The sequence below is a fragment of the Microcaecilia unicolor genome, chromosome 2 (genome assembly GCF_901765095.1).
Source record: "Microcaecilia unicolor chromosome 2, aMicUni1.1, whole genome shotgun sequence".
In the NCBI taxonomy this organism is placed as follows: domain Eukaryota; kingdom Metazoa; phylum Chordata; class Amphibia; order Gymnophiona; family Siphonopidae; genus Microcaecilia; species Microcaecilia unicolor.
Genome location: NC_044032.1, coordinates 107,092,236 through 107,103,922, shown reverse-complemented (window position 1 = coordinate 107,103,922; position 11,687 = coordinate 107,092,236). Strand labels below are relative to the sequence as shown.

Here is an 11,687-nt window from a genome sequence, read left to right as displayed (position 1 = left end):
ATGTCGCTTTCGGCACCTAACCATTATTCATCTATTCATGAAATCTAGACTGCCCCAATTTGATTGAGTGCACATTTTTGCCCTTTAGATTGTAAGCTCCTTCGAGCAGGGACTGTCCTCTGTGTTAAATTGTACAGCGCTGCGTAACCCTGGTAGCGCTTTATAAATGTTAAGTAGTAGTAGTAGAATTAGAGGGGCAGTTTTGATAAACCGTCTAAGTCCGATTTTGAACATTTTGCTAATATCATCCAAAAATCAAGTGGCAAACATAGCCATTTTCAAATCGGAAAAATGTCTGTCTTTTTTGTTTGAAAATCGTCTTTTTCTAGACGTTTTAAGCTCAGTGCATTTTTCTTTTGGGACCATTTTGGGGAAAAAAATGTCCAAGACAAAAATACCCCCAAACTAGCCATTGGGATGTCTGGAGGCTATCGTTCTTAGTAGACTGGCCACACAGATGTCCCAGCAGAGGAGCAGTCTAGGGAGTACTGCAGTAGACTTCACATAAAAGGTCCCAGGTACGCATCTCAATGTAACTCCTTTAATTGTATGGTGAGCTCTCCAGGAACAGAGAAAAATCTACTGTACCTCGCTGTACACCACTACTATGGCCCTCAAGCCTGCAGGTTTCACCTATACGTAGGTACATTAGGTATTTAGTGGTTTTTGGATGGCTCACACATTCCACCACAAGTGTACCAGTTAGAGTGGGATATGGCCCTGGGTCCTCTTCTCTAGAGTCCAGTGCACCAACCAAAAGGCTATTCCTGGGATCTGCCTGCTGCTCTAACAAGAATGACCATCATGTCTGAAGCTGTCATAAAGCCTGGTATGTAGTCTCACCATCACATCTTAGGGGGTGGGAGGGGTCTGTAACCACTGGGGTAATAAGAGGGGTTATGTCTTGATCCCCTTCAGTGGTCATTTAGGGCACCTTTTGGTCACTTATTCAAAAATATCTTAATTTTTGTCACTAGTCATTTTCGTTTTGTTCCATTATTACAGAAAGACATCTATGTTTTAGTGTCGCCCAGGTCCCACCCAAAACATGCCCCCAACATGCCCTCTTGAAATTTGGAGGAACTGTGGAGAAAAACATCTAAAATCAGAGTGTAGAAAATCACAACTTGGATGTTTTTGAGAGAAAAACATCCATCTACCACTTTATGATGTTTTTGGGATTTTTTTGTTTGTTTTGTTTTCAAGCTGAGTCCTTTAATATAGAAAGGCTGTTTTAGTTAAAACTTTCAACATACTGTAAATTTGTAAATAGATCATCTTACTGCATACATCCATATGTGGTTTCAAACAGTTTGTACACTACACTAAATCCTTCTAAACATTAGAAATGTTAAGTTGTACGACTTCCATCAGGTTTTCTTGAACTGTCCCATCAGCTCCAGACGATTATTCATTCATTGGTGTTGTGGCTAAATTCAAATATTCAGTTTTAGCTTTTCTTTTACCTGCAGAAAAAGATGGTCAATTAAGCAATTTCAAGAAATGTATGAGAATGGTATAAAAACAAATCACTTGTGTCTTTATCCCATAAAAATATATTTGTAACATCAGTAGTTTTTTTTTTTAATTAGTTCAGCCTATGTTCAGTGGAATATGCAGCAAGTACACAAGATAGGACCTATGTAACCTGGCTCTTAGCCCCATCTTTATACAAAGCTGAAAGATAGCAAGGTTTTGGAGCAAGACCACAGCTATATTAATACTAATTAACAATTCACTGATTTGGCATATGCAGTAATCATAGGCGTAGACTGGGGGGGGGCGAGGGGGGGCAGTGCCCCCCCAAACGAAATGAAACGACTTATGACTTTTATTTAATTTTCACCCGAAGTCGCAGTAAAAGCACCAACAAACAGACAGGCTCGACTCCGTCCTTCACTTCTCTGCCCTCTCTGCATCCCGTCCCACCTTCCTCTGACGTCATTTCCTTTCGGGCGGGCGGGACGTTGAGAGGGCAAAGAAGTGAAGGATGGAGTCGAGCCTGTCTGTTTGTCGGTGCTTTTACTGACTGACTAGTTCGCCGCTGCAACCCTTGTCCGTAGTGGAAGTGAAGTGACTGAGCCTGAGTGTCCTGAGTCCAGAGAAGGAAGAAGACATCATTTGGTAAATCTCATTTTTTCCACTCCCCCGCGCAGCTGTCGCCATTCACTCAAAACAAAGCAAGCAAACCTGTAAGGAATTTGTTTTCATTGTGCAGCATAATAGAGTACAGGCTTATAGTGTTATTTTTTATTGATCTTCCCTGGATTTTTTTTTCTATCACAGCTCTTTTTTCCTTCCTCCATATTAGCATATTCATTTGCATATGTATATATGCAATGATATGCTAATACGCTCCGCCCATTCTTTGCCCCCCCAAATGAAACAGTCAAACTACGCCTATGGCAGTAATACACTGTAGCCCATATTTACTCACCTGAGGCATGGTTTTGAATGGTAATTGCTAAAATTCACACACAGTCTAGGGAATTCTGTATAACAGTGGCAGCCCTACCATTAGGCCAACTGAAATGGGGGGGGGGGGGCCTCAGACGGCACTCTCCAGGACCGGCACTCTCCCCTTCCCTCCTCAACCCTCTTCCCCACTACCTTATTTTTTTCTTTTCCCAAAGGTGGCAGTGATTCCCATAGGCTGGTCTGCCGCTGGCACCGGCCTCTTCTCCCTACTGCGGCCCACCTCTTGATGTAACTTCCTCTTTCCTCAGAGGTGGGATGCAGTACAGCAAAGAGGCTGGTGCCAGCGGCACTGTGGCAGGGCAGCCTATGGGAATTGCTGCCAGTAAATGCGGGGAAGAGGGGAGATGCCAGACCAGGCGGGGTTGGCATCTTATCCCTGCCTTGGATGGCAGATTACCTTGGCCCGCCCCTGCTGTACAGGTTGCCCAAAATTAGGTGCTGGTATGATCCACACTAAGCATGAATTCTATAAAGGCCATTCTGTGTGGAACCACCTTTATAGAATACTAGCTTAGTGGACATTTCACACCTAACTTTGTGTGCAAACATTTACGCCTTCTAAAGGCTGACGTAAATGTTCGCATCCAACTAATGACAGGTGCAGAAATTTCCCTCCTTCGGAGTTGCACGCTATGAAAATTAGGTGCACATGTTATAGAATAGGGTGTTGGGTAAATCTGTGTGTATCTCCTAATTACTGCCAATTAAGTACTTGTTAATGCCAATTATTGATTATCACAATTTAGCCAATTATTTTGTGCACAGATCTTTGATCCATGCCCTAATTGAGGGGTCCTTTTATAAAGGCGTGCTAGCATTTTTAGTGCGTAATAAACACTAGAGACACCCAAATATTCCTATGGGTGTCCCTAGCATTTAGCACATGCTTATTTTTAGTGTGTGCTAAAAATGCTAGTGTGCCTTTATAAAAGGACCCCCCGAGTGCCTAACTTTGGGCAAGCCAAACAGAATCCCACCTAGTATCTTCAGATCTGTGCTTAACTGTTGAAAGCAATCACAGTATTTTTGGAAGGGCTGCTGTGCAGTTAATGCAGAACAAAAGTAGCAAATGTGCATGAATTGTACCGCAGCAAACACAAAATGTACTTACCTGCACCTCTTGACGTGATATTAAAGCAGCAGATAGTGCAGAGCAGTTAACGGCTCATGTACAACTATTCTCCCCACTTTTCCATGCCTCAAAATACTAATTTCTGCATTAGCTGTTCAATGTGAGAATTACTGCATGCTAACAGATTAAAATCCAGTAACAGCCAGGCGCACAATGAATTTCACAGCCTGCATCTTGTGCTTTACTCTTGTAAGGCTGTGCTGGTCGGCTTTAGTACCTCGCCTTGTCTGAGTCATTTTCAGCTCTCAATATTCCTGCTGTAAAGTGCTACAGAGATGCTGTCCTGATGTCACCTATCAAACCTGGAGGTGTTCAATTACAAGACTTCAGCAATCTAAGCCTCAGTAGCCATTAAAAATCCAACAGCAGCCTCATGCAGCTTGCTGAATTGAACACCTAGAGGAGCACTTGGAATTTTATCTTATACTTTGGATACATGTAGTGAATATTATTTTATGTTTATTTACTTATACTGTTATGTTTTACTTGTTTAATATGTGTTCATTTCTACTAGACAGTAGTTTGGCTTAATATTTTTACTGAAAAGGGTACTGAGTAAGTGAACTGGAGAAAGCAAATCTTAAGATTGAAGGACAGGCACTAGTGTATTGTAAAAGGTGTTTGTACAAGTATTTCATGAATGAAGAGTGGAGGTTTTTTTGTGAAGACTAGTGATTGAAGAGGAGTTTCTCTGTATATTTGAAAAGGTTTTCCTTTAAGAGATTTCTCCATGGTTTCTGAAGTCTTTTTTTCTCCACGTTTTCATGATTAAATGGATTAAAACACCTTCAATACACGGATATTTTTAGTAGAATTTGTTGTGTTATTTGTGGATTTATATTCTACTAATTCCTTTAGTATATATCAGGGTAATTGAAGTCACCCATTTGTCATGAAACACCTAGCCACCTGCCTGGGGTTACCCCACAGCCACTCAGAGGGTCTATCCCCAGCAAAGCTCAGGTCTGCCTGCACCTGCCGCTTGTGCTCTACACTAGCACCCTCCTCCTACTGACTGAGTCACAAGCACCTCTGGGCGAGTCTCCCACTCCCAAATTATCCCCAGTGATTTCTAGGTTACTGGAGGCCACACTCTCAGTGGTCCCTCAGTTCCCAGAAAAGCATTTACAGACCGAACACACAAACCACCAGGATTCTTTATCAGTTCAGACAGGCAGAACGAACAAACTATTGTTTTTATTCTCATAAAAATATTGAACAGTGGAACAAAAATATGCAAACAGTAACAAGTAACTGAAAAATGGATCAATTACAAAACTAACTAAACATCTATATACTGTCTAAACAGTACCTGGGAAGATCAGGACATATAATTGTTCACAGAGCTTTAGCAAAGAGATCTGTCTCCCTCTTCTTCCATGCTAAGACTGAAGCAATAGCCAGCAACAACTGCTAGGTAATTTCAAAACTCCAGGCCAATCAGAGCCCAGAACAGTCAGGTTTCAAATAAAAACTGGTTATATCACTACAGGCACTTCCTATTATCTGTGTGCCAAATAAAAGAAAGAGAAGTCAGTTCTCTGTAACAGCTTTAAGCATAACCATGCACCATCTGCTGGCCAAATAGGAGAAATACACTTCAAGCATAATTAAAACAGAAAAATATCCAATACATTTTACAGGCTTAGAACACACTGTTTCCTCACACCATTATTACAGTGTTGCCCAATTTGCCAGCTTTCCTAATATCTGTAAACATTTCTTCATCTGTCTGTTCGTTCCGTCCCGATGGACGGTAGTACAGCCCTACAAGAATACCCCTTCCCTTCACACATGGAATTTCTATCCATAATGATTCCACGCTGCTATCTGTTTCATAAGGAATGTTTCTTTTATTCGACTCAATTCCCTCTTTAACATATAGCGCAACCCTCCCTCCCATTCTCCAGCACCACTCTCCCTCCCATGACCTACCTTAACATGTGTCTTTATTTAGAGGGGTCACCAGCAGTGACTGCAATTCACTCATACTGTCTGCAGTCAACCCTGGAGCCCTTCTTCTGTCGGCCCACTTCCTCTGATGCTACCTCCCTGTCTCTATCTGGGTGGAATGTGGTAGAGGGTAGGCAATGAGTTGGCCACAGGAATTGTGAGTGAATCACTGCTTCTGCTAGACATGACGGGGCCAAGGGGCCCCCAAAGCTTTGCAGATTGCATCTCTTTCAACTTCAGGCAGGTTTGGGGCACCTAGTGACATGGGGGCCCAGGGCAATTGCCCTGTTTGCCCACCCCTAATGCCAGCCCTGGCTGCTTCTGGTGACCTTATAAATGAAGTCACTTGTTAAGGTACACTGGGGGAAGGCGATGCCAGACCATGGAGGCTCCCAGTAGTCTGGAGCTCAATATATCCTCAATGCCTGTCATGACAAGGATTCACTGTTGCTGGGTGGGCCTGAGACCAAAGTGGATGGGAACCTGCCCACCTTGGCCCACCTGTGGCTAAGCCACTGGTAGTAGGGAGCATGGGCAGCTGGAATCTAGTACACAGAAGAGGACTTACAGGCAGCAAGATCACAGATAACACTGCAATACTGTTCCAGCCCAGAAGTAGGACAGATAAATTCCTGCCTTCTGGACTCGTCCCTGCAGGGCCAATCAGATATCACATACAAGACAAGGAACAAGATGCTACACCTATCTCACCAACAAACAAAAGATAGGAGCAAAGCTCCTCCTAAGGTAGGGAAGCACTCTCGCTTTGTACTTCTGACCAGCAGCACAAAAGGGAAAGTGAATTGGGACATTGTTTTAGTGCAAGAGCAATATATAATAGCCTCTTAGAATATTTTGTAGGCTGCAAGTAAAGCCAATTGTATGTATTTGTTACACATTTCTTATCTTTTGTTGCGTTAATTGCCTCATTTACCACCACTAGTGAAAACTGAATGCTTTCACATGCTTTTGAGTTGTGTAGCTTCATTATTCATTGTAGCAAAAGCCTAAGAAAAGGGGAAGACTTCAGACATGAACAGTACAGACTCAAATCTTTTGCCATAGCACTTTATTGTCTATCACAGATTTATAGGTTGCAAAGGGTACATCAGCACTTTCCATTAGTTACTTAATTTATAGGATTTACTACTATAGTTGGTAGTTACCAAGAAAGATAAAAGCCATTCAAATTCATTACATAAACTAGGAAAAATATGTGCAGTAATAGGAATGTTATATCTGTGTAAAACATATTGGGCCCGATATTCAAAGTGATTAAATGGCTTACCCAAGGCTATCTGGGGATATTCAGCATCACTTAACCAGTTAGTGCTGCTGAATATACCTGCTAACCAGCCATCTCCTAACTGGCATCAAATATCCAGGTTTAGTTCAGCCCATGGCAGTGAGCAACTCAGATGCCGCTTACTGCTGTGAGCCGAATAGCAGCCGGATTCCTATTATCTGTTACTTTTACTAGCTTATATATCTAACTTGATCTACACTAAAACCAAACATTTTGTGACTGCATATATCTGTATAGTGGCAGAATTAACACTCTGAATTTGTAGAAGTAATCTGCCTGCTCATACCAGTTCATGCACCTGGATCCTTTTTTGAGCTCAATTCCCTTTTCCTTTTCTAGTTGGAGGGGCAGGTAGAGGTTTTTCATTGACTCCAATCTGGTACCTTTCTTTATGGAAAACTACAGACTAAGTGATATTCAAATCACAATAATAATGAAACAAATGTAGTTTTAAAGAAGAATTTTTGAGCATTGAAATCTATAATAGGGTTAGGATGCAAATCAACCAGAACAGACCAGGAATAAAGTGCAGATAGCCTGTCAAGGAAGCAGAGGTAGCTGCAAAAGGGACAATGACAGGAAGGAAGAAAATGATGTTATTTTAAGAACATAAGATGTGACATAATGGGTCACACATCATTCTTTCTCTGATAGTAGTTGTAACCTGGGTCTTACAGGCTCCGGTTCTAACTCGGAGTCCTACCTGGGCCCACAAAGTTCCTCTCATGGTGTCACAGGGGACCACATACACCCTGCACTTACAGTTCCAATTTGCCTGCAGTCGATTTGAGGAGTGGGTCGAATGGTTCAGAATAGAGATCCAGGGTGGCAGGAGTTTACCACAAACTTTTTTTAGTGCTGCTTTTCTCAGTCTGAGAGCACCCGCTCTCACTCTTTTACCAATAACCAGGGGCAGACTGAGAGTTATCTGGACCCCCTGGGCAGTGAGGGTGATCTTGGCCCCCCCAGCCACCCCACCACCACCACACTGCCCGGCGCCACTGTGTTTTCAAAATGGCGGGTTAGACTTCCTGCGGTAGTCTCATGGGTCTTGATAGTCTCATGAGACTGCTATAGGGAGTCTCAGCAGTCATTTCAAAAAATACGGTGGCACCAGGGAAAATAGTGGCAGTGGGCAGGAAAGAGTGTTGTAATTTCCTGCCCACCCCCACAGAGGCCACTAGATCACCAGGGCACCAAGGTAGGACCCGGGAGAGGGGGGTTTGTAGTGTACAGTAGTGGCAGGCAACCGGGTAGAGCCTCTGAGCCCTCAGGCACTGCCCATTTGCCTGAATAGTCAGTCCGTCCCTGCCAATAACCATGCTGCACTCCAGTTGTTTTATAGAATGCAACAGAATTTTACTGGAACTTCTGCAACCAGCAGGTGAACACTTCAGAACTTCTTATGTATACAGCTCCATTCAACACCATGTGTATTGAACTTATTCACTCTTCTTCACTCTTTGAAAAATTCAATTACTCATCCTGTTGTGTCAGCAATAACCCCAAGGCTGACCCTCTTACACCTGATATCAATCTGTTTCTTTAATGCATAGACCCTTTAGGCTGTCCTTCTTCCAGTAGTACACCTCACAGGGCTACACTCCAGCCTTGGACAGACTTCCCCTACCCTGGTCCCACTTCTTTCCAGGCTGGATTTCCCTCATCCACTTGAAGCTCTGACTCCTTCTCAGTTGCCACTTATAGGGGCAGCAACTATTCCTTTAGTTAGCCTGAATATATTTCCTTCACTCCAGGATCCCCCAATACTCCCAAGGGTCCTGGTGGGGTTACAGACAACCAAAGACTTCATGTATCTCACCCCAATCCCTGTTATTAAATGCAAACTCCACCCCTGCTGTCACTCACTACAGGGAAACCACCTTGTTTCTGTAACTTCTCTGCCAACCCCTCCTACTTGCAGGGCGTCTGGAAAAACCCATCATTGTAATCTCTAGCAATACCCATATCATAGGGCACTACATAGCCATTCCAGGTCACAAGTACATAGCAAAATCTCAAGGAGTAGATTCATTTCTTATTGCTGATACCCAGCCAGGTTATTCTTTCATGTAGTTCCAAAGGGATAGGTGCCATTCATACAGCTGTGGCCAATTAAAGCATGGTTTGATAATAAAAAAAAAAATATCCTTTGGAAAGTCTGGAAAAAGGTTAGCCAAAGAACAGATGGGGAGTATGGTAGTAGGCAGAACAGCCAAAGAAGCAAAGGCTGATCAGAGGGAGCTACATCTCAATATAGAGCTGGCCCAATCACTAGTCTGCCAAGGACAGAGCCATTTGTGTGTGTGTGTGGGGGGGGGGGGGGGGGGCACACACACAGCAGTCAATGTGTCTACATTGTAGCCTGCATGGGGCTGTGAGCATATGTGCATTCTCAAGATCTGTCAAGTTCTGCCTCCTCAGAACTTCCTGATTCAGAGGAGGCAGGACCCAGGTGGCCTTCAGTATGTGCTGATGTTCAAGGCCTCACATTGGCTGTGATGAGTCTTCTGTAGATACGCTTACTGTCATGCTGGTACTACTGTGAAGGGGGAAAGAATCTGCTGAACACCTCGGGGTGTGGGATAGGGAGCAAAGAGAAGATGTTGAACACTTTGGTGAAGGAGGAGGGGAGAGATATTGGACACCTTTGAGGGGGAGACAGGGAAGATGAGATGCAGGACATGGGGACAGCCTTGAGCTGCCCCTTGGTGGAAGTAGGGCTAAGTGGCTAAAGGTTCACTTAAAGTATCGGGTACCCTTAGGCTGGCCCTGACTCTATACAGACATGATCCTCTAAGAAGCCTTGTTGTCTGGCTTAGAACTATGTTTCCCAACCTTCTTTTGGAAGCACACCTAACCACAGGTTTATAGGATTGCCACAATGAATATGCATGATATAGATCTGCATATATGAAAACACAGTGTATGCAAGTCTATAGTGATGGGCAGGGTGTTGCTGGTGCCGATTAGCAATGTTTCTTCAAAACGTTCAAGTGAGCTACTCCTTGTCACTAATAACCGATGCTTTATCAGGGCTCCAAATATCCAAAACAATGACTTTGCTTCAGTATAAACATTACCCTTGCAGTGTCCTGGCTTAAGCTTGTAATATTTTGTCCAGGCAGTCTTGCCTTTAGGCTTCCTTACTTTCATAGAAGCTCTAGGCCTCTGCTTCCCTTCTCCTTCTTCCCTCTTTCTTTCTCAGTTCTAGCACAGTAAGTTTTCAACAGTCCTTCTTAAAAACTTATCAGAAGTCCAAACCAAACAGAAAAACCTAGCCCTGGCTTTTTATGCTCAAGCCATAAGGGCTGGGACAGCCTCCTCCCTTGCAGTGCTTTACTCAACACTGGCCTAATTGCATCTGCCTTGTGGTAAACAACACACAAAGTCTTTGACTTCTGGACCACAGAGGAAACAAATGCACAATCAAAAACGTATCTCCATTGCATGGTTTTCCTGTGTAGCTTCAGGCTGTATCTCCCCCCCCCCCTTACTCCTCTGCTTCTTGCAGCTCTATGTCCTCAGGCTCTTCCTCTCTGTTTGGGGTTGGGCTATCTGTTTCCATGGGCTGGGGCTCTTCCTCTAGCCCTCCCCGACTCTGCCCCTCCACTTCCTCCTCTCTAACTGTAGGAGTCCTACAACTGCTCCCTTGGGGCTCCCTCTTCCTTCTAGAGGCAGCTAGAGGATTATGGAATCTGGAAGTTTCTCCTCTTGGTTGTCTTCCCTGTTTTCTATGGCCCCACCTCTGCCTTCCTCACACTATCTTATGCCTATTCGTTATGAATATCCTAAAAAACAGACCAATTAGAGGTGGCTCTAGATCAGGGTTTGAAAACACTTAGAAATCACAGTTTAAAAGGGAATTCTTGGTTATTGCTTAGTTCTTTATTACCTTCAACATAAACCTCTACTGTATTGTTATGGAATGCTACTGTCCCAACATGAATACACATTTCACTGATTTCTCAGTTTCATCACAAAAATTATGCAACTTTTATAGAAAAATCAAAACCTCTAAATACTGTATTGCAACAAGATTATGTCACGGATGCTCAGAATCATTTAATAGCTGTGCATTTCTTCACTCAACATGTAATTAAACTCTGGAATTCGTTGCCAGAGAATGTAGTAAAGGCGGTTAGCTTAGCAGGGGTTAAAAAGGGTCTGAATGACTTTCTAAAGGAAAAGTCCATAGACCATTATTAAATTGACTTGGGGAAAATCCACTGCTTATTTCTGGGATAAGCAGCATAAAATGTATTGAGTTTTCTGGGATTTTGCCAGGTATTTGTGACCTGGATTGGCCACTGTTGGAAACAGGATGCTGGGCTTGATGGACCTTTGGTCTGTCCCAGTGTGGCAATACTTATGTTCTTATGTACATTTACATGGGCCAAGCAACTTATCTTCTTGTCACAAAATATTATCAGTGCATACACCAGATAAGCATTACTTCAGAAATTTCACATAATGTACCAATTGGCTTTTTCATGCCAGAAATAATTGCATATTAAAAGTTATTTATCATAAAAGGTCCTTGAACAATCAGATAGCAGATCTTCAATATACAGTAGCCAGGCATTTCACATTTGCATTTCTACTTTTATTCAGTAATGCCTTTCACATTTATTGAGAATGCAGTGTTGATCTGTTTGGTATCTAACCTTGATACATTTTCAAATGACATACATTTTATGTATTTCTAAGGATATGTTTTTATTATTTTAGGAAATGTATTCTAGATTACTCAAAAGAAAAGAATTCAGTTGAACACATTGAACTTCTAACTGTTCCTTTTTAAAAATTTACTGCTGC

At 42.8% G+C, this 11,687-nt stretch overlaps 1 protein-coding gene across 1 annotated transcript in view; it reads right to left on the bottom strand.

Moving 5' to 3' along the window:
• Positions 1 to 1,387: 1,387 nt before the first annotated feature.
• The window catches only part of SHISAL2B (shisa like 2B), a 42,808-nt gene continuing 32,508 nt past the window's right edge, over positions 1,388 to 11,687 (bottom strand). The window contains exon 3 of the mRNA XM_030192282.1: positions 1,388 to 1,466. Coding sequence (XP_030048142.1) covers positions 1,408 to 1,466 — 59 coding nt within the window. The 3' untranslated portion in view covers positions 1,388 to 1,407. The remainder of the gene's footprint in view (positions 1,467 to 11,687) is intronic.